Source organism: Eurosta solidaginis, chromosome 3 (genome assembly GCF_040869045.1).
Source record: "Eurosta solidaginis isolate ZX-2024a chromosome 3, ASM4086904v1, whole genome shotgun sequence".
In the NCBI taxonomy this organism is placed as follows: Eukaryota; Metazoa; Arthropoda; class Insecta; order Diptera; family Tephritidae; genus Eurosta; species Eurosta solidaginis.
In genome coordinates this window covers 69,393,280-69,414,354 of record NC_090321.1, presented here as the reverse complement: position 1 = coordinate 69,414,354, position 21,075 = coordinate 69,393,280, and the positions used below count along the sequence as shown (strand labels likewise).

Here is a 21,075-nt window from a genome sequence, read left to right as displayed (position 1 = left end):
TTGCACGATGATGGAAAAAATGTTTGAACTTTTGATTTACTTAAATATATGCAAATGACCTTTTAGCATATCAAATAACAGTATTATATTTTAAATATGTACATACATACACACGTACATTTGTATGTATATATGTATGTAAGTGTATATACTTTTGTGTATTGACATACTAATATTTATTTACATTTTTGTGTTGACTTACCATCTTTCGCTTTTTCACACTGCTTTGGCGATGCAATCTTTTTAGTTGATATAGACCTGAGGGTGGTGTTGGCGGGCTGAAAGGGTAATACACGAAAAAAAAGTTAGAATAGTGGCGAAAGAATATTAAATAAAAAATACATGAAAGAAACAAAAAAAAGGATATATAAATAATAAAATAATGAAAAACCAAATAAAATAAAAGAGAGCCGAATAAAAAAAAATAAATATTGTGCAATAAAATAAAATAAACATTGCGCAATAAAAAATAATCAAAATTCTGAAATCAAATAAATTATAACTTTGCAAAAGCGCAAATAATAAACGAAATAAAAAAGAACTCGAAATTTTTGTAAAAAAAAAGTCATGGTTCAACTATATACAGGTTGGCTCATCTGTAAAGCAACAAAATATGCCTGTTCAAATTGTCAAAATCTGTGTATTGGTGTTGGTGCGAATGGTATGGAATGGAAACATAAAACTTAGCAGTTTTTGTATGTGTAAGTAAAATGTTGCCAATGTGTTGGTTTCATTTTGAGTTTGCCATCTCCTTTTGACAATCCCTTCGACCATGCAATGACATAAATAAAATCAGCTGATGAGATGAGCCAACCTCTACATAATTGAACCATGAAAAAAGTATAGAAATATATCACAATAAAATAAGATTGAAGTCAAATAAAACGAAATGACGCTGCGGAAAAAATTATCAATTGCTAAGTAAAGCTAAATAATGATTGAGAGGGTGGTGGAGCCGTGTGAGGAAGTGGTGAAAGCTTCTGACCGCCATTCACCAGGGAATAGCCAGAGCGATACTTTTGTACGCGGTTCAAGCAGCTTACTACTGTCGGTCGCTTGCGGCCAAGTATTATCCGGGTAACCACTGAGCATCCATTTAGTGGTGAGTTAATGTGAGAAGGCGACAACCTAGCTAGGCCACTTCGACCTAATCGGTTCAAGAGCTAGCTGCGGGATTTTATCGGTAGCGTTTGACCACCAAAAGATGCGGCTGCAATCGGGCGCTTGTCTCGGATCAAGCGACTCGCTATATAAACGTGCAAATAATGCTTTCATTCCCGTTGAGCGGGTTGTCCGCTGAGCTTGGGACCTGTCACCTAAAACCACACTCCAATGAAATGAAAACACACCACAAGCTTAGGATAAAAAGACAATCCTTTACTGATGACGAAAACTGTAAACGTTCAAAGGATTATGATTTCGAGGGCACGCACCAGGAACGCCCGTTGTCTTAATGGGGTTGGTGGAGATACTCGACTAATTGATGTCCTCGTGAAGGCAAAAACCGACATCACCGCTATCCAAGAAATGCGGTGGACAAAATACGGCAAAGCATCAACAAATGTTACATTTTCTGGAGTAGTCATAAAAATGAGCGTAGTTTCTGTGTCGGATTCGTGGTGGGAGAGATACTTCGCTAATTACTGACGTTCACGCCTGTGGACGAATGTTTTTTTGTTTGATATATCACTCATCTACGCCTTGAAGAAGAAGAAGGACCCCAGAGGGTTAGGGGGCTTAGAATATACCCGCGGCAGGTATGCCTGTCGTAAGAGGCGACTAAAAGGCCCAAATGATTCAAGGACTTGTGTAGCGTGACCTTCATGGGTTGCCAGTGTAATTTATTGCTTCTCCAACCTAATTGTAAACCTTACCTACATGTGGCGAATCCTGTTTCTTTAGCATCCGAGACTGTGGTGACCCCAAGTTCCACATGGAACTAGGGTGTGGGGCGGATAGGCCAATAAGATTCAATGTGGTTACATTAAATCGCTCCCAAGATGGTCAGGCTTGGACCTTAATGGTGCTTGTTACCGAAACATAGAGGATTTATATCGCGCAAAGGACCATCAACATCGATAACACTCCCCAAAACCTTCGCGGAGTGTCTTAGTCGTTACAATAACAACAAAAACGTGAGGTAGCAATCTATGATGATGGCTTATTATCCCGGCTTCAGACATGGTAAATCTACCGTCGACCAAATTTTAAAGCCGCCATCGACAGTACCAAAAGCAGCTGCCTATATGCCGTCATGTCTGAATTTTGTTTTCTTGCCAAACTTATACGGCTGTGCAAAAAGACGTTGAGCAACACCACCAACTCAATCAGAATGGGAAGGACCTCTCCGAGCCTTTCGAAACATAACGAGGTTTCAGACATGACGTGCGATTTATTTAATTTGAGGCTGGAGAAAATGGCACAAGCTGCAGAACTCAACCGTTTTTTTTTCACATCTATATACGTTTACGCTTAAACTTTTTATGGACTGCTAAGCGACAAACTTTAAATACACCTCTGAAATTGCTACGCATAAAAGTAGTACTACTAAATTTCAATACGTATTATACTCAGATGTAACTAAAATATGTGTCTACGTTTCATCCTCTGCACAAATTCTATGTATTCTATGCGCGTCCACTATTTATCACAACTGATTCAGCTATATGTTATACACAGAAATACAACAGAGGGTTGTGTCTCCGCTTTTCGGTACACCTTGTGCTGTAGCTCGTTGTTTAACCACTGCCGCATTATATAAGCGAGGATAGGCGTTTTTTTCACACGCAAACGCAACGTATACGCGTGTAAAACAAAACACGGCTAATATTCTATAAAAGCGTGCTATTACTACCGTATGCTGACGGCATTGATATCATCGGCCAGAACGCTCTGTAAATTCTGTTTGTTACAAACTGGAACAAGAAGCGGAAAAGATGGGTTTGATGGTGAATGATGACAAAACGAGGTAGCCGCTGTCATCAAGCCAAGAGTCAGCGCATTTGCGCTTTGGCAACCACCCCGGTTGGCAGCCATAATTTCGAAATAGCAAAAGACTTCCGTTTATTTGGGAACCAGAATTAACACAAACAACAACATCAGCGAAGAATACCTATTGCCAATAAATGCTACTTTGGACTAAGTAGGCAATTGAAAAGTAAAGTCCTCTCCGGCGAATGAAAATCAAGCTCCACAAGTCACTTATCGTACCCGTCCTGCTATATTCGAAAGATTTTCGGACCTCTACGCGTTGGCGATGGTGAGTATAGAAGAAGATTGAATGATGAGCTGTACGAGCTTTACGCAGACATCAACATAGTCCAGCGAATTAAAACGCAGCGGCTACGCTGGCCAGACCATGTTATGCAAATGAAAAATGACGCTCCGGTTAGGAAAGTATTTTTATCGGAACTCGCCTATGACAACAGGGGAAGGGCCGGGCCCACTCCGCTGGAAGGACCAGGTGGCAAACGGTTTGAAATCCTTTGGTGTTGTCAACTGGCGCCAGTTAGCAGTATAACCGTTTAAACGGTTCGGTAATTATTACTGTCTTTAGATCACTACACATCTTCGTTTTATTTCATAGTTTGGTAAACCGAAAGCATAATTCTGAATCCAATTTTGAGAAAGGCCCATTGGCTCTGGCAGCCATGATAGGGTAATGTTCTACTCAGCAGGCAAAATATTCCACAGTTATTTAAGTATTTTTCTGAAATAAACATGCTCGTTTGTACTCTCTTCTAAACTATGTACAACAGCTTTTTCGGAATTTCAGTAGCTCTTTTAAATTTATTTGCCCTTGGCTGGATTTCGTTTTCCACCTTGTACAGCACGCAATTCACTTTACAGGGTGGTCTATAAGAAAAATGTGTTGGCGTTCGAAATTCCAAATTAGACAAATTCTAATACTTTTTTTTTTTTTTATGTGTATAAAAGATTTGAAAAGTAAAAATGTAGGCGTGAGCTGCTCTCTTCTCTAATTTTTTTTCTTTTAAAGCTTATATAACAGGTATTTAATGGTTCTTCGAAAAAATAAAGAGCTTTAAGGTAGACAGCCGACAAGAACGGGTTCCATTGCGAAAGCCAATACAAAGAAACCTCCCCTGACGGAGACCTCTATTAGGCGGACACCTCTCTTGGACGTTCAGTTTTTCATGCACGAAGTTTTAGGTAAAATTTTTGGAACAAATCGCCTTACGTTAGGCGAATTATCTTGGTCGAACACAGACAGTTATTTGCTATCGAAAGGGATAAAACCCTCTTCTGCTGAGCGGGCACGAACCTCTTATGGGACGTGGAGACCTGCTGTCATAAAATATCAATCAAAGACTATCTTACACGGACGTGAACTCCTCGTGAGCGGTCAAAGTTTGACCATATATGTAAATCAATTTATACGATTGGAAATGTTATACTGGTTGCGTACATATATATAGTTTGAATATATATGTAGTTTAAGAAGTGTGATGCATATATAACGAAATTTTTGTTAGATAAATTTTCAGGTATACAAAGCTCTCATCTTGGTATCACTTCTATGTAAATGAAAAGTGCGACTTCCGGATTGCCTGAAGTTAAGTTAGGTTGAACTGGCCGGTTCGTAAGGACCTCACATAAACTGAATATGTCGACAATGTTACCAGAAGTTTGAGCTATGTTATGCAGTAACTACGGCTCGTTGGAAAACACTTTTTTTTCTTAGGCCCATCCATTCTAGACCCGAAAACTTGATTTGAAATAAGTTTTGACATCTTGCATCCCCAGGCTTAGTTTCACCCCTTTCCTGCTTTGTTGATCATGTGCAGCTACTGTCTCCTTTCCTAATGCATTCGCCTTTTCATTTTCATCTATGCCCATATGAGCGAGGCACTATAAAGTTTGTAAACTTCCTCTGTCGCAGTTCTTACAAATGCTGCTTTGCCCTCTAATACACTTCTAGTTGTTGTGCTATGCAAGATTATCGCGTTTATGACCGATTGGTTGTCAATACAAAGGTTTTAATAAAATTGATTTGGGCATTACGGTCGGTTACGGCCATAACCGTTTAGACGGGTAAGCGCCAATTAAGTAAGTAAGTATTACGGTCGGATTCGCATGCAAATGTATATGCATATATATGAGGTCGTAGGGACCTCAGACAAAGTCGCAAACTCGTTATGTGTCAGAAGGATTAATATATCAACGATATGTTTTGCATATTTTTTGAATACCATTTTAGCTTCCTGTACCGCTATAAACTTTATAAAATATTCATCGTTACTACTATAAAGTTTGCTTTTTGTTTTCATTAAAAAGTTGTTTACGGCTTTCAGTTGTAAATAATTAAGTATGACACGAGTGGTGTTCTGCTAATGACATTTGTTATCAACGAGTTATCGAATTGTAATCAGCATGTTGTTATCGACGAGTTATCGAAGTTTAATCGGTTTGTTACATATAACAACGTTATTGACGACTCACAGGTTTGTTATTAAACAGATGCCGAAAACAGTTTATTAAGGTAATAATTCATCGATAACTCCACGATAACAAGCGCCGAAGAGAAACCAATAACAACCCGATGGCACGACAATAACAATCTCATAACACACCGAAAACTAGAGGATGGTTCGTTGTTGATAACATACGAATTACGATTGTTATCGATAACGAGCTGATGAAGCTCGTCTCAGAAAGTCCCGAAATTATATTGAAATAGATTTAAATTATTGCTCACATGGATTCGATAAAAGTTGTGTAGCATTTACGAAACAAATCCGCAATAATTCAGAAGTAGATGCGAAATGACCGCGAATTTAATACAGAATGATACCAAAGTCATTCCGAAAAGATTATAAATTAGTACGAAATTATTCCGAATAGAGTACCAACTTGCCCCACAAGGTGCACAACATTCTGACACGACCCTACTATTCGAATCCCGAAGTAGATTATAAAATAGTGACTAATGCTATTGCAAGAAACCCTTTTGAAAACCTCGTAAAGTAATAGACTCTTCATTTTTTAGAAATAGTTTCGCAAATGGTCCTAATATTCGACGTATGTTTCACACGTATTTGGTACTCCCGAAATTATTTTACGGACATAAATTTTACATATTTCAGCAATATTTAAAAAAATTTTTTTTTTAATAAATTTTACATATTCAATTTGCATAGGAATCCGAGCACTGCTCATAACCAAAACTGACTTAAATTTTAAATATTTTGAAAGTTTTTGTTTTTGTAACAAAAAAGGAAAGTTGCCACTTATTTCACAAAAATAAAAATAAAAAACCACATAGAAGAACTATTTATACTTACAAATCGATCAGAACGTTCTCCGCATGGCAAACGTGCAACTGCAGCATCCGGACTATCCTCTGGAGGTGGAGGTTGTGGTACCCAATTATAGCCACGCCTAGAAATTGGTACACCAAAACGATCATGATGTGATGCTTGTTGTCTGAAATTAACATTTTTTGCATACATGCTACGTTTTTGTTGCAATTTGCTATATGTATGTATGGATGAATGTGTGCAGGAGTGGGCGCTACATATAATTTATGTATGTATTTATGATATTTTCGTATCGCTCAAAGCATGCTTGTGCTTAATATACAAAACTATATCGGAATGTTAGCTAAGGCTTGGCAGCTAATAGTTATGAAGTGTTAAAACTTAAGTAAGTTACTGATAGTATTATACAAGTGCATAAAAGATATTATCTTTTTGTTTCGTCAATGAATACATTATAAATTAAAAACAATTAAAGTGTACATTTTTAACAAGAAATAAAAGCGATAACTATATCTATTGTGTATTTGCAAACAAAAGGAAGGGAAAATTAGTTACACGTGTGTTTTTTTATTTGTTCAACGTGTGGTTAATTCATTGTTAAATGTTTGTTTTTTTTTTTTGCCTCACTTGAATTGTACAATAATTGTATTCAGTTTATGAAATATTTAAACAGTTGAACAATTGTTTACTTAAAAGAAAAAAGCAACACAAATTTATAACAAAATGTGTCTAGCAAACACAAACAAAAAAAAGTAAAGGTGTCTAAGTTCGGGTGTAACCGAACATTATATACTCAGCGTGAGCTTCAATTGTATATTTAATTTCAGATAAATTACTTTTCTGCTTAAAACGTGGCACCGCCCGTTAAAAAAATGTATCCCCATTTCTTCTTACAATAAAACTAGATAAGTGAAATATCATTGATTCAAAACTATTTTTTGCTAAGTTATAGCTTATTATTCTATTATACGACCATTTTAAACTTGTTTTATATCTAAGTTGCCGTGGTCTTTAACCGACCCCGTTCATTTTTACTAGAAATATTTTCTGCTATAAGGAAAATATGTGTACGCAATTTTATTACGATCCGTTACCCACCCACACCCATTTTCAAAAATCTTAGTGTTTTCCAATTTAATGTTATAATTCAATTTAGAAAGTAAAATTCTATTGACACAAAGCTCTTTTTCGCTAAGAAATAGCTTATTATTTTCGTCTACGACCCTGTTAAATATCGTTTATATACAAGTGGGCGTGGTCTTTAACCAATCTCGTCCATTTTTCCTAGAAATATTTCCTGCTATAGGGAAAATTTGTGTACCCAATTTTATTACGATCCGTTAATTTTTCTTCGAGTTATGGCTCCCGAAACATAAAAAAATGCTTAGTCATAAAAGGGGCGGTACCACGCCCATTTTTTAAATTTGAAGTTTTTCCTATTTATTGTTATAAATCCACTTGGGAAATGAAATACCATTGATATAAAACTCTTTTTGCAAGGATATAGCTTATTTTATTCGACCACGACCCTTTTAAAAATCTTGTATGCCCCTATTACAGTTTGCAACTCAACTCTGGTTGGGTTGAAATTTCGCAATTTGGTATTACAGATTACAACTCAACCTGCCAAAAAAATTTCGGTTGAGTTGTCTAGTTAACAACTTTTTGTGGCATTACCGTTTACAACCTTGGGTTGGTGTAGTTATAAGGTTATTTTTACAAATCGCGGCCAAAGACCGCCAACGCAGAAAGATGTTCTATGCAAAAAAAAAAAAAATTTGGAACGGGCCTCATATTTCGGACCCTCTCGGGCCATTTCGTGGGTTTTTGTAAATATTTTTCTACAGAAATAAAACTTTTAATTTCCGCTTTCGAATCCTAAAAAACGCGTCTTTTGATACCACCTTTGAGAAGAGTTCGATGGTGCACGGGCTCATAAAACGTTACCAAAAAAAAATAAAATTTAGCCGGTAGTTAAACCTATTTGAATCAAACAATAATCAACACTTTTGTACACATTTATATAAAAAGCAACGTTTAAACGACTTTTTGACTTTATGGAGCGACATTCCGAAGTTGGACGAGGCTGGCCGCAGCTCGGATGCATCCAAAATAGGTGAAATTATGCGTACGTGAGTCCCATTGATACTAATCACTACTACAATTTTTGCTGTTTGGGTTTTAAGCCAATTCGCAAAAATATACTCCTCAATAATATCTAAAACTAGTCCAACACCAAAATCATTTCCACAGCATTTTTGATAGCTGCCATCGGCAAGGAATCTAAGTGTGGCGCATAATTTTAAAATAGGGTAAAGCCTTCCCTTCGAACGCATTTTGCGGAAATGGTCCTTAATTGTGTTTAGAATGGAGCAAAATGCTTTCTTTCAAATCTGCAAAAGTATCTTCATTTGAAGCTCATCATTTGTCACTTGAACATTTTCTTACTTGGTGCTTGGTAGTTCCAAGGGATTGGAATGACAGCTCAATTCAACTTCAACTGAAATAAGTTGTAATTCGTAACACCAAACAGGAGTTGAGTTGTCTTAAAGTTGAGTTGTTTTAATTACAACCGAACTAAGTTGAGTTGTATACCGTAATAGGGGCATTATATAAAAGTGAGCGTGGTCCTTAACCGATTTCGTTAATTTTTCTTCAAATCATTCCTTATAGTAACGGCAATCTCTCTGCCGAATTTTGTTACGATGAGTTTAACGATTTTTGATTTATGATTAATAATATTTGTAAAATTTATTTTATCACAAGTGGGCGGTGCCACGCCCATTTTAAAAACTTTTTGCAAATTTTTATCAAGAGTCTCAATATCAGTCCACATGTCAAATTTCAACATTCTAGGTGTATTATTTACTAAATAATCAGGCTTTTTGTGTTTTCCAAAATGTTATATATATAAAAAGTGGGGGTGATTATCATCCGATTTCGCTCATTTTCAATACCAATCTATTCTGGGTCTAGATAAACTAGTGTACCAAATTTGATGAATATATCGCAATATTTACTCAAGTTGTCGTGCCAACGGACGGACGGACGGACGGACATGGCTCAATCAAATTTTTTTTCGATACTGATGATTTTGATATATGAAAGTCTATATCTATCTCAATTCCTTTATACCTGTACTACCAACCGTCATCCAAACAAAGTTAATATACTCTGTGTGCAAAGCACGTTGAGTATAAAAAACAAAAGCGGGAGAAAACTATAAAATTTACCTAAGGCTTTCATAGCAGTCCAAACAAACAACCGCATATTCACCATTTTCCAACAATAAGCCATCGCCATTTTTACGATTTTTTACAAATGGAAACTCATTAACCGGTAGCGCGCGTACACGTTTTCGATATGTAGTAATGCCACATAAATGACATATATAATCGTGCCAATTGTATTTACGTTCGGTTGGTGCTATAGCTGGGGTTTGAGCTTCATATCTATAAATATTAAAGAGTTAGAAGTATTTTATACAATTAGTGTGACATTATATAGAATTTCAGCTGATTTTCTGGTGCAGATACCAGAGACACCCAATTTGGAATGAAGAATAAATAGCCATATATTAAAATCACTAAATCTTTCTGCATTCTGATTTTATTAAATTTTGTATTTATTTTGGTAAGTAGCTATACAACAAAAAAAGAAATAAGAAAATTCAATCTCACTAACAAAGTTCTGTTGAATTAGCCTCAAAATATTCCGCTCCAATCGAGTCTACGACAAAATGTGTCAGCTACTAATCCCATTTACACAAAATCCGATGCCACCGTTCAGTTAGGCTGCGCAGTTTCAAACATTTCAAAAATAAAAGTTAGAACATGCCACACTCTTTCAATTATCAATTGTTGTTGTTGTATTAACGACAAAGACACTCCCCCGAAGCGTATACAAAATATTACCTGAAATCACTGGGGTAAACCCTTTTTACATAATTTTAACCCATTAGCTTCCTCCCAAAAATTGTTGCCCTTAACCTTAATAAAATGAGTTTAAAAACCCGCCAATGGGTTATGAAGTTTGATGCATGATGGTTTAGAAATTTTCATTGGAATATTTTAATCTGTATACAATGTCTATTAAAGGAAACAAATATACCTGTAAATATGCAGCGATTCTCGTACGATTTTTTTTGCATTAAAATTGCAAAATCAAGGTTTCAAAAGTAAGCGTAAGTCGTATACGTGCCTTGCTTTTGAAAAAACCATTTCCATAAACAACGACGTTTCGGCGCTAAACGGCAGAGTTGGAGATTCATTCAAGAGACTACCCGATCACGGTAGCGCATTCCAGGCAGAAGTATCAGCCATCATGGAATCGCATTTAGGATAGGGACTATCAAATCTCCAAGAGATTTACTTCTTCAATTCTGAACTAACACTTAAATGTCGCTGATCTCTTTAAGAGATAGCCCAACAAAACCGTGTACACCTCACATGGGTCCCATAGTACAGGGACTTCGAAGGAAACTGCATTACAGACAAACTCGCTAGATAGGGTACGACCATGCAGATTCTTCCCGTTGAAGAACGCTTAGGTATGCCTCTTGCCACGTGCAAGCTAATGCTAAAAGAGCAAATCTACGCTGAAAACGTGGAAAAATTGCTAGAAACACCGGTGTGTCGGACATTGAAGGAAACTTAGCCAAAATGGGACCTATAAAGATCCCGTCACCTTTTGTAACATAACTATAATATTAATATAAGCTCTCAATTTTATTTATATTCATCTGAAAAAGTATAGCTTGCAAATAGATTTATGTATTTTACTGCATTGGTCTCATCGCAAATTGGAATTAATCCGCCAACATAAAAATACTCAGTATTGTATACTTACTTCCGCCATTGATTCAACATCGAGTGATAACAAAATGTACAAACAAGCGCTGAGTAATCCTTGCGTAACTGCTCGGCATTTGGTAGTGAATTGTGCTTGAGGAGATGGGGGAAATATGGTCGAGAGCCCTGCAATAATAGTAATATTGGTTAGCTTTTAGCAATTTCGAAAAGATTCTAATACTTTTCTACGATTATTCATACATAAAACAAAAATTGTTCTGACGTCATATTTTCCAATTCGATTGTGAACTATAAACCAATCACAATTGCGCGTGAGCCAATTTAGCAATGCTATTGGCTGAGAGAATAAAACTTACGACTTGTATTGTTTGCCTTTTCATAATGTGACATCATCATCCATCTATATTGGGTCCCAAGGCATATGGGAATAGATAGGGATGAACTAGCTAAAAAATGCGTATCCCTCAAAGCTCTCTCCGTAGACGGCCCAATTATATTGGGCGAGATTAAGCGAAGGCGAGTGTTGCGCATGGGCAACAAAGCGGGAAAGGCGTGGACCCAATGCGCAGATCTTATAACCTCATGATGGGTGTTCTGACAGGGCACTGCCTTCCGGCGTCAATACCTCTAAATTAGGCTTGGTAGTAATATCAGATATAAGAAGTGCAGGTAGGAGGAGGAACCGATTGAGAACGTTTTGTGTTCGTGCCCTGTGCTTGCCAGGCTAAGATGGCAGCTATTAGGAGCGAAACAGCTGTTAGATCTAGAAGCAGCAAGTGGCATAGCTTCTAGAAAGTTTCTAGTATTTACCAAGAGAACGGAGTTATTTTATAACATAGTTTCTGGTTTCTGATAGGGTTTTCCTGTTTGGTTGTTTAACAAACTTCCATATTTAGGCATATCATTTGTTTGTTTTTATTCGACGTTTTCTTCTGGACTTTTAAATTATGTGGTTCTAAGGAAGAATTGGTGGGGGTTTTTGGGGTATCTTTATTGGCAACGGAGTGCGCCCCAACCCTGAAATTTTTCTTTTTAAAGTAAAACAGGCATCGAATTTAAGCAAGTTATTATACTGAGAATGTGATAAATAGGAAATGATCAACATAAGTAGCAAGCATTCTTACGATGATCCTATCGAATCGTTGCCGAGATGCTCGGCCTACTATCTTAGTGGTGCTATTTTGCGGAACGTACCAGATCAGTATCTGAGAAGGACCATCAACATCTTATCGCTATAAGAAGAATAAGATGACAATTATTTGTCCGCTGACCTCTCCCTGACTCCTGTAGGCCAAAAGCACCAGACGCACCGATGATTTTAATTTTAATTTATTCACCCAAATTCAAATATCCTGACAACGGATGAGGGTAAAGTTCTAACGACGGTATATATATGAATTGAAATTTAATCTCACCATCGTCCAGGACCCACAGAAGGGCAGTATCTGTGCTACTGTCTAATAGCGGCACTCAACGCGAGTTAATCATTTATTTTGCTAATTTGCGGTCGAGTGTCGTTTTGGAGCCTGTTGTTGTTGTTGTTGTAGCAATGCTCGCCCCACCTAATAGCCGCGACCGATCACAAATTGTCATCAATATCCTCTAACGGGAGTCCAAGGAAACTTGCCGTTTCAACAGGGGTGGACCATAAGGAAAGGGGTGTTAGAGGCGTTGGTTCCACATTACAATTGAAGAGATGGTTGGTGTCATGTGGGGGCACATTGCAAGCGGGGCATACATTTTGTATGTCGGGGTTGATTCTGGATAGGTAAGAGTTTAACCTGTTACAGTATCCAGAACGAAGTTGAGCAAGAGTGACACGCGTTTCCCTGGGGAGTATGCGTTCCTCTTCCGCAAGTTTTGGATAATTTTCGTTAAGTACTGGATTCACCGGGCAATTCCCGGCATAAAGGTCCGACGCCTGTTTATGGAGTTCACCAAGGACCTGCTTGTGTTTTTTCACTTCATACGGCTGGGTTCTCAGGTGCCGTATTTCCTCAAAATGCTTACGGAGATGACTCCTTAAGCCCCTAGGCGGTGCTGGTTCATCAATCAGATGTCTGTTGGGATGCCCAGGTTTCTGGGTATTCAACAGGAACTGTTTAGTCAGCATCTCATTTCTCTCCCTGATGGGGAGTATTCTCGCCTCATTATGCAGATGGTGTTCTGGGGACATAAGAAGACAGCCCGTGGCGATTCTGAAAGCAGTATTTTGGCAGGCCTGTAGTTTCTTCCAGTGGGTGATTTTTAGGCTTGGCGACCATATGGGTGACGCGTAGCACGTAATCGGCTGGCTAATTGCTTTGTATGTAGTCATGAGCGTTTCTTTATCTTTTCCCCAAGTACTGCCAGCGAGGGATTTGAGGATTTTGTTACGGCTCTGAATTCTCGGAACAATTGCGGCTGCGTGCTCACCAAAATGTAGATCCTGATCAAACGTCACACCCAAGATTTTGGGGTGTCGGACAGGCGGTAGCGTAGTGCCATCGACGTGGATGTTCAAAATGGTCGACATTTGGGGCGTCCATGTTGTAAATAAGGTCGCGGAAGATTTAGTCGGTGATAATGCCAGGTTTCGCGAGGCGAAAAAACTGGAGAGATCAGGGAGGTAGCCGTTTATTTTATTGCATAGCGCATCGATCTTTGGGCCTGGGCCTGTGGCCATTATTGTGCAGTCATCGCCGTAGGAAACGATTGTGACTCCTTCCGGCGGTGAAGGTAGCTTGGATATGTAGAAATTAAACAAACGTGGGGATAGGACACCACCCTGTGGCACCCCCTGTTTAATTCTCCTTGGTTTTGATGTTTCGTTTCTAAATTGCACCGATGCCTGCCGACCACCCAGATAATTTGCGGTCCACCTTTTAAGACATGGGGGAAGGGTAGACCCTTCCAGGTCCTGCAGTAACGAGCTATGGTTGACCGTATCAAAAGCTTTTGATATGTCTAGCGCTACGAGTACTGTTCTATGGTGGGGGTATTGATTTAAACCGCAATTTATCTGGGTGCTAATGGCATTTAGCGCGGTGGTGGTACTATGGAGTTTTCTGAAGCCATGCTGATGAGGGGCTAGCTGCAAATTTGCTTGGAAATAAGGGAGCAAAATGGCTTCAAGCGTCTTTGCCACTGGCGATAGGAGAGATATCGGACGATACGACTCACCTATGTTAGCTGGTTTCCCAGGCTTTAGTAGCGGGACCACCTTGGCCATTTTCCATTTCTCAGGTATGACAAAGGTGGAAAGAGACAGATTGAAGACATGCGCTAAATATTTGAACCCCTCTTTCCCTAGGTTTTTAAGCATCGGCATGGCTATGCCGTCTGGGCCCACTGCTTTGGATGGTTTAGCACAACCAATGGCGTCCTCAACCTCTTTAGCGGTGATGGTGATTGGTGACGCGCTGAATTTGTGTTTATGTGCGCGTCTATTGGCTCTCCGTCTATCTTTGTCGACCGTAGGATGCATTATATATTGTCGGCAGAAAGCGCTCGCGCATTTTTTCGCGTCCGACAGCACTTTGTCGCCAAAGGCGATGGAAACTTTGTCTTTGTGCTTAGTCGGATTCGATAGGGACTTTACGGTTGACCAAAGTTTACCCACACCGGTAGAGAGGTTACAACCTCTTAGGTGCTCCTCCCATTTCGCCCGCTTGTGTTCATCTACAAGCAATCTGATGCGTTGGTTTATATCCCTTATTTGGGGGTCGCCTGGGTCAAGCTGTCTTATAAGGTCACGTTCTCTCGCTAAGTTTGCGGCCTCCGCCGGGAAGTGGGGCCGGATTTCGGGAATTCTCCCGGCGGGAATGAAATGTGCCGAGGCGGATTTAATGACCTTACGGAAGGCACGCTCCCCTTGGCGGGCATCAGTCGGGATAGGGAGGGCAGCTAGGCGGCTGTCTGTAAAGGATTTATATTCTTCCCACTTTCCTTTTTTGAAGTTTATGAAAGTGCGTTTTTCAGTGCCGATGAAGTCGGCGTTACGCTCAAGCGAAATAAGTATGGGCAGGTGGTCGGATGCCAATGTTACCATCGGCTGCCAGTTGCCGCAGTTTACGAGTTCTGCGCTCACTATTGAGATATCTGGCGAGCTGTGACAGCTTCCTACCATACGTGTGGGGGCGTCTCCGTTTATTGTGCAGAACGTCGTTTCTTCTATTTGATCCGCCAACATCTCACCCCTACTGTCCGCCCGCAAGTTTGAATGCCATAGATCATGATGGGCATTGAAATCGCCTAAGATAATGCGATTGTTGCCAGTGAGTAAGGCCCTGATATTAGGGCGGTATCCACTGGGGCAACAGGTGGCAGGAGGGATGTAGATGTTGATGATTTCTAGGTTTGCATCGCCTGACCGGACAGATAGGCCTTGACGTTCTAAGACATTGTCCCTGCGGTCGATGCCAGGATCAAATATACAATATTGCACAGAGTGGTGTATGATAAACGCGAGACCGCCTCCATTTCCGCTCTCGCGGTCTTTCCTGTGGACGTTATACCCAGAGCAGGTCTGCAATGCAGATCTTGCTGTGAGTTTAGTCTCTTGAATCGCAGCAATGCGGATGTTGTGCCGCTTCATGAAATGGACTATCTCCGTAATCTTCCCAGTTAGTCCATTACAGTTTAACTGCAGAATTCTGAAGTGCATAAGGGGAGACGTCGCCACTCTGGGGATAAGTGACGGGTGACTACTGTAGCATTATACGTCACACACTGTATTGTATCATTATATGCCATACCTACTGTAACATACTTGCGGCTTTACGCATAACAAATTCAAATATATTTTAGTAATAATCATATTACAATTATTGAACTAACCCAGACGGCACGGAATGCCGAATATGAGACACATATCACAGTTAATAAATTATACATATAAACACACAACCCATTGTAATATACATACAAACATTCAACTAATTGTGGGAAAATACCAAAATATTCAAACTGATCTGCTGTAACTGCAAATTGTACAAAACTATATGTATGGAGTTATGCATACAAAACTACATGTATACAAAGACTGTATACAAACGTACATGTATGCATAACCCATTTCCTATGTACTTATTTTTAGTTATTAGTATTAAGATATTTATGAATGTATAGGTTAAGTAAATTAGTATAAAAGACAATAATTTATTCAATAAAGCAGAGACTTAATGTCGCACAATCAAAGGTGCAACGTCTTTCAATTACGAATATTTCATGGCGATCCTGCCAGGAGAGAACAAAAATCAGCACAACTGCTAAAACGTTCTGACTGGAGAAGATCCTGCCAGCTTGATCTTAAATTAGCTGAAAATTTGCTCATAAGCAAAATTCGCTAGATCTTGCCTGGACAGAGATCCTGCCATCTCACAAACAGCTCACTAACTGCCAAGAATTTGAAAAGAAAGGACTAAAGATCCTGCCAAACTAAAGTAGTCCTGAACGTAACAAGATACAAAGAAAGAAAATATTTTACGCTACAAAAAGGATTCAAAAATTTTTTGCTAACATCATCAGGAGCTGAACAAATTAAAACCAAAATCATCAGTTATGAAAATTGGAACAAATCAGAATCGAAGGATGACTGATCAAGTAGACGCATAAGCGAAGTGGAATAAAAAAGCAATAAGGAGAACGGATCAAATAAAAACGTAAGCAAGCTGGAATAAAAATGACGGATCAAATATAAGCAAAAGAGGTGGAATAAATGTTGGAAATCTTCAGCAACAGCAAATTAACGGCAAACTACATCCAGACCGACAAGGAGTTATAAATATTTAAGTATACATTTTTAGAATCAATTGAGCGGCCTCAGGGACGGTAAACCATTAGCAAAAACGAAAGATTTTGCTTAGGATTTTTTTTTTCTCTCTTTAAGTAGGAAATAAAATTAATTGAAAATTCTTTTTTAAACATTGAACAAATTTCCTTTAAAATATATAGAAAAACTGCACTATTTTTAAAAATTTAAATTACTCTGTCCATTACTATTAAAATGCAAAGAAACTCCTCAGACCTTCCTCTCTATTGGTGGGATGAAAATACCCGACACACTAGGGACCTACCCAAAGAACTAGAGAGTGTAAAGAAATTTTGGAAGACAATAGGTATGGAACGGGAACCCACAATTGAGGACATTATAAACCCCACTACCAGGGTGGAAGAAATAATGCGAATGATGAGGAAAGTGTTCCCCAACAATTCCAAACGTTAGGTAGCACCTGAAAAAAAAAATTTTATAAAACAAAAATATCTAACTTCCTATTAAAACCTTCAAGATGTCTTGGTGGACAAAAATAGCCCAAGGCATTATGGTAGCCATAGCTGGCTACGAAATAGGAAAAGAAAGCTCTGAAACAAGAGATAACAAAATAATCAAGTATGAGCCATCAACGAGGGTAGATACAGAAAGTACTCCGAACATCCCGGATGCTTGGTTAGCAATTATAGGTTGCGTATTCATGCTATTAATCATCACAATAGCCATGATGCTCAAAAACTATATGAAGCACAAATTTAGGCAGGTAAAACCCGCCACAACTCGTATCTAACCCATTACCAGTACCAAACCAAAACTGAGGAAGAGCGATAAATTCAAACCCAAAATGTCACAATCGACAGTAAAGGCAACCCTGCCTAAAGCGAACAGCAAATCAAAAAAAAAATTTGCATAATTCCTTTGATGGCTCCTGACAAAAATAGTCATGAAGCAATAGGAAAATCTAGGACAGTGGAAGTAAGCAAAACCTAATGAAAAAAAAAAATATATATATACAAATAATTTTTCTACCCAGCCAATATTAACAACTAAAATGAAGAAAAGTCACAAAGAGAACCTATATTAAATAAATATGTTAAAGCGCTATATAAATTTGCAATAAGACATGTCGCGCTAATTTTCATCTTAGGATAGAAAAATGGTAGCGTAAGAAATACAAGAAACCTGATTGTAGATGATAAAATTGACTTAGGACAATTACTTATCAGGCTGTACACACGTTGTACAAATGCCGCCAATACAGGACTTGGTATTTATATGAAAAACACAGTTGTCCTTAGGGACAAATTGGTGAAAAATAATTGATTATTTACTCGAGTAGGCAAATGTAAAACAATAATTGATAGTTCTCCAAAATAGAATATATGCATTAACCAAAGAGGTTGTGCACGTGACAAATCCCGGTATAAAAATAAAAATTAATTCTTCATAAAAGTTATGACGATTCTGTCCTGGTGGCCGCCGCAGAAATCGCATGACAAATAAGATCAAATAAATTGCTGGAAAAATAAGAAAAATAAATTAAAAGATAGAATAATTTTGCATCCACTGTACCTTCTTTCCATTAACCAGCTAAACTACTACAACAAATACAAATTACCTCGCTCTTCCACCAGCTACAGCTACAAAATTTTCCGAATAAATAAATGTAACCCTAATAAAATAATATAACAATGAAAAGGTGTTAAAAATATGTATATAAATATGAAGTGTTTCAGCCATAAAAACAACGTTTATAGAAATCATAATCTTAGGAAAACTCCGATAAAATAGTAATAGGAAATATTTTTACGCTAAATAGAATTGAATAGTAGTAAGAAATAGTCTTATTTCAAAATCCCCAATAGATTAGAAAATATTAATAGCAAGGTTTCTTCTTCTCTAACCTTAGGTAAATAAATAATAAAAATTATTTCTATAGGAAATTGATTTGTATAAATTAATAAGTAATGGTAGAATAAATAATGGTAGGAACTATAAAAATAATTTAGAAATTAATAATAATAGCAATTATTATTAAGGAATTAATTTCTCTTGGAAATAATATAAAAATAAATATTCCAATTTACTCGATTTGTAGGAACATGCCGATTTTAAGTGAGTCGACGCTCTTAAAGACCGGCTGTGCAAAACAAATTTTAAAATTCTTTATATGAAAAATAATTATTACATTTAAAATTTTGAAAAAATAAGTAAAATTAAAAAAAAAAAAAATTTTCTATATCTAAAAGTCTAAAATGTTGAAAAAAAAATGGACTTATACAAAACAAAAAATATACGTAAACAATAATTATAACAATAAAAATAGCAAGGTCAACAGATCAAAAGAAAAGCAAACAACCTCTTTCACTACAATAAAATATCAAAACAATTGAAAATATGACAAAAAGTCTTATACAATTGTTCACAAAACAATTATATAACACTTTTTTTTCGAAGGTGGATGGTGTAGCATTATACGTCACACACTGTATTGTATCATTATATGCCACACCTACTGTAACATACTTGCGGCTTTACGCATAACAAATTCAAATATATTTTAGTAATAATCATATTACAATTATTGAACTAACCCAGACGGCACGGAATGCCGAATATGAGACACATATCACAGTTAATAAATTATACATATAAACACACAACCCATTGTAATATACATACAAACATTCAACTAATTGTGGGAAAATACCAAAATATTCAAACTGATCTGCTGACGCTGCAAATTGTACAAAACTACATGTATGGAGTTATGCATACAAAACTACATGTATACAAAGACTGTATACAAACGTACATGTATGCATAACCCATTTCCTATGTACTTATTTTTAGTTATTAGTATTAAGATATTTATGAATGTATAGGTTAAGTAAATTAGTATAAAAGACAATAATTTATTCAATAAAGCAGAGACTTAATGTCGCACAATCAAAGGTGCAACGTCTTTCAATTACGAATATTTCACTACGCCTGGGTTGGGGAAGGCCAGGACGCAATTGCTGTTGTGGCCCTAGGACTGGGTGTCCTTGGGCAAGCATTGGGGTACGGATGATTTGGGTTTGCGACCTGGCAACATGGCGCGATGAAACCCGTCGGGGGGTTGCCGTCGCGGAGACCAGAACATCTAGGAAAGTGGCACCACCCAAGGCAGGAGCTGCATTGGGCGGATGTCGCAAACATATATATTCTGTGCTGGCAAACGGTGCAAACGGAGATAGGGACTAAGAGTCTGTTTCCCTGATCTACACGATTGCTGCCGGAAAAAAGGGGGGGGGGGGAGAAGACGGGGGCAGGGGCTGTTGCTCAGCATTGCTTCCGACTCTACTATGAAGATTGTAGTTATGAGTGGTAGCAGCTGTTTCGAGTTGTTGGCGCCGTGGGGCGCGAGCAGCAGCGGGTACTTGTTGTGGCTTGCTGAGCAGCGGGGCTGCTGGAATGTAGTGGGGGGGGGCGCTTAGACGTAGACTACGGGACGCCCTTGGGCGTGAACAGCAAGGAGCCACAAAAGATTTATAAAAGTTACGTGGACGTCGGGTTTTGGGATCAAGCCCAGAACAACCTGTCCGATGCAACCATCCCTTGCACGAGACACACTGAACAGAGTATGACCGTCCTAAAAAGATTCTTTTCCGGCAGATGCAGCAAAACCTTTTCTCAGGACCGGGGTCAGGAGACAGACCCGGATTGGATTCGATGCCTTCCCGGAGTAAGAGAATATGGAGCAGTCCTGCTGCAAGGAGCTGCTGAGAGGATGGCAATTTCTGGGAGGGACGAAACAAATTAGATGGGGTCGCACTGAAATTACAGTCCTTGGTCGGGAAAAATCCCGAGTCGCTCCGGTACATAGAACCGACTGCCTTGGGAAGCGCCGTTTTGGAGCCTCAACACAACCTATAGCAACAAAGAAACAAGAACCGCCGCAAGTGAACAGGGTTACTCTGGCGCAACTTCGAACAGACAATACATATCCCACATATGGTAAGTTGTGGTGAGCCCGCGCTCATACTATGTTTTAGTCCCTGAAGGCTTTTGGGAATGTTGTCGATATTGATGATCCTGTATCGGATATAGATCTGGTAACAAGCACCTTTAGAGTATATGCCTAACCATATCGGGAATGATTTAATATGACCATAGTGAACCTTCTCTAGGCCATGAAATAACGATGTTTTAGGATCTTTCCCTATGCATCTCGCATATGTTCGACTGTGCC

At 38.4% G+C, this 21,075-nt stretch overlaps 1 protein-coding gene across 4 annotated transcripts in view; it reads right to left on the bottom strand.

The window, feature by feature from the left end:
* The window catches only part of px (plexus), a 180,785-nt gene that overhangs the window by 45,420 nt on the left and 114,290 nt on the right, over positions 1 to 21,075 (bottom strand). For 3 of the 4 annotated variants that reach the window (XM_067772211.1, XM_067772210.1, XM_067772212.1), the window contains exons 8-11: positions 11,127 to 11,254; positions 9,512 to 9,730; positions 6,303 to 6,444; positions 203 to 278 (exon numbers count right to left, since the gene is read on the bottom strand). In XM_067772211.1, the coding sequence (XP_067628312.1) occupies positions 203 to 278; positions 6,303 to 6,444; positions 9,512 to 9,730; positions 11,127 to 11,254 (565 nt within the window). The remainder of the gene's footprint in view (positions 1 to 202; positions 279 to 6,302; positions 6,445 to 9,511; positions 9,731 to 11,126; positions 11,255 to 21,075) is intronic. The other variant, XM_067772213.1, reaches the window with a different exon arrangement.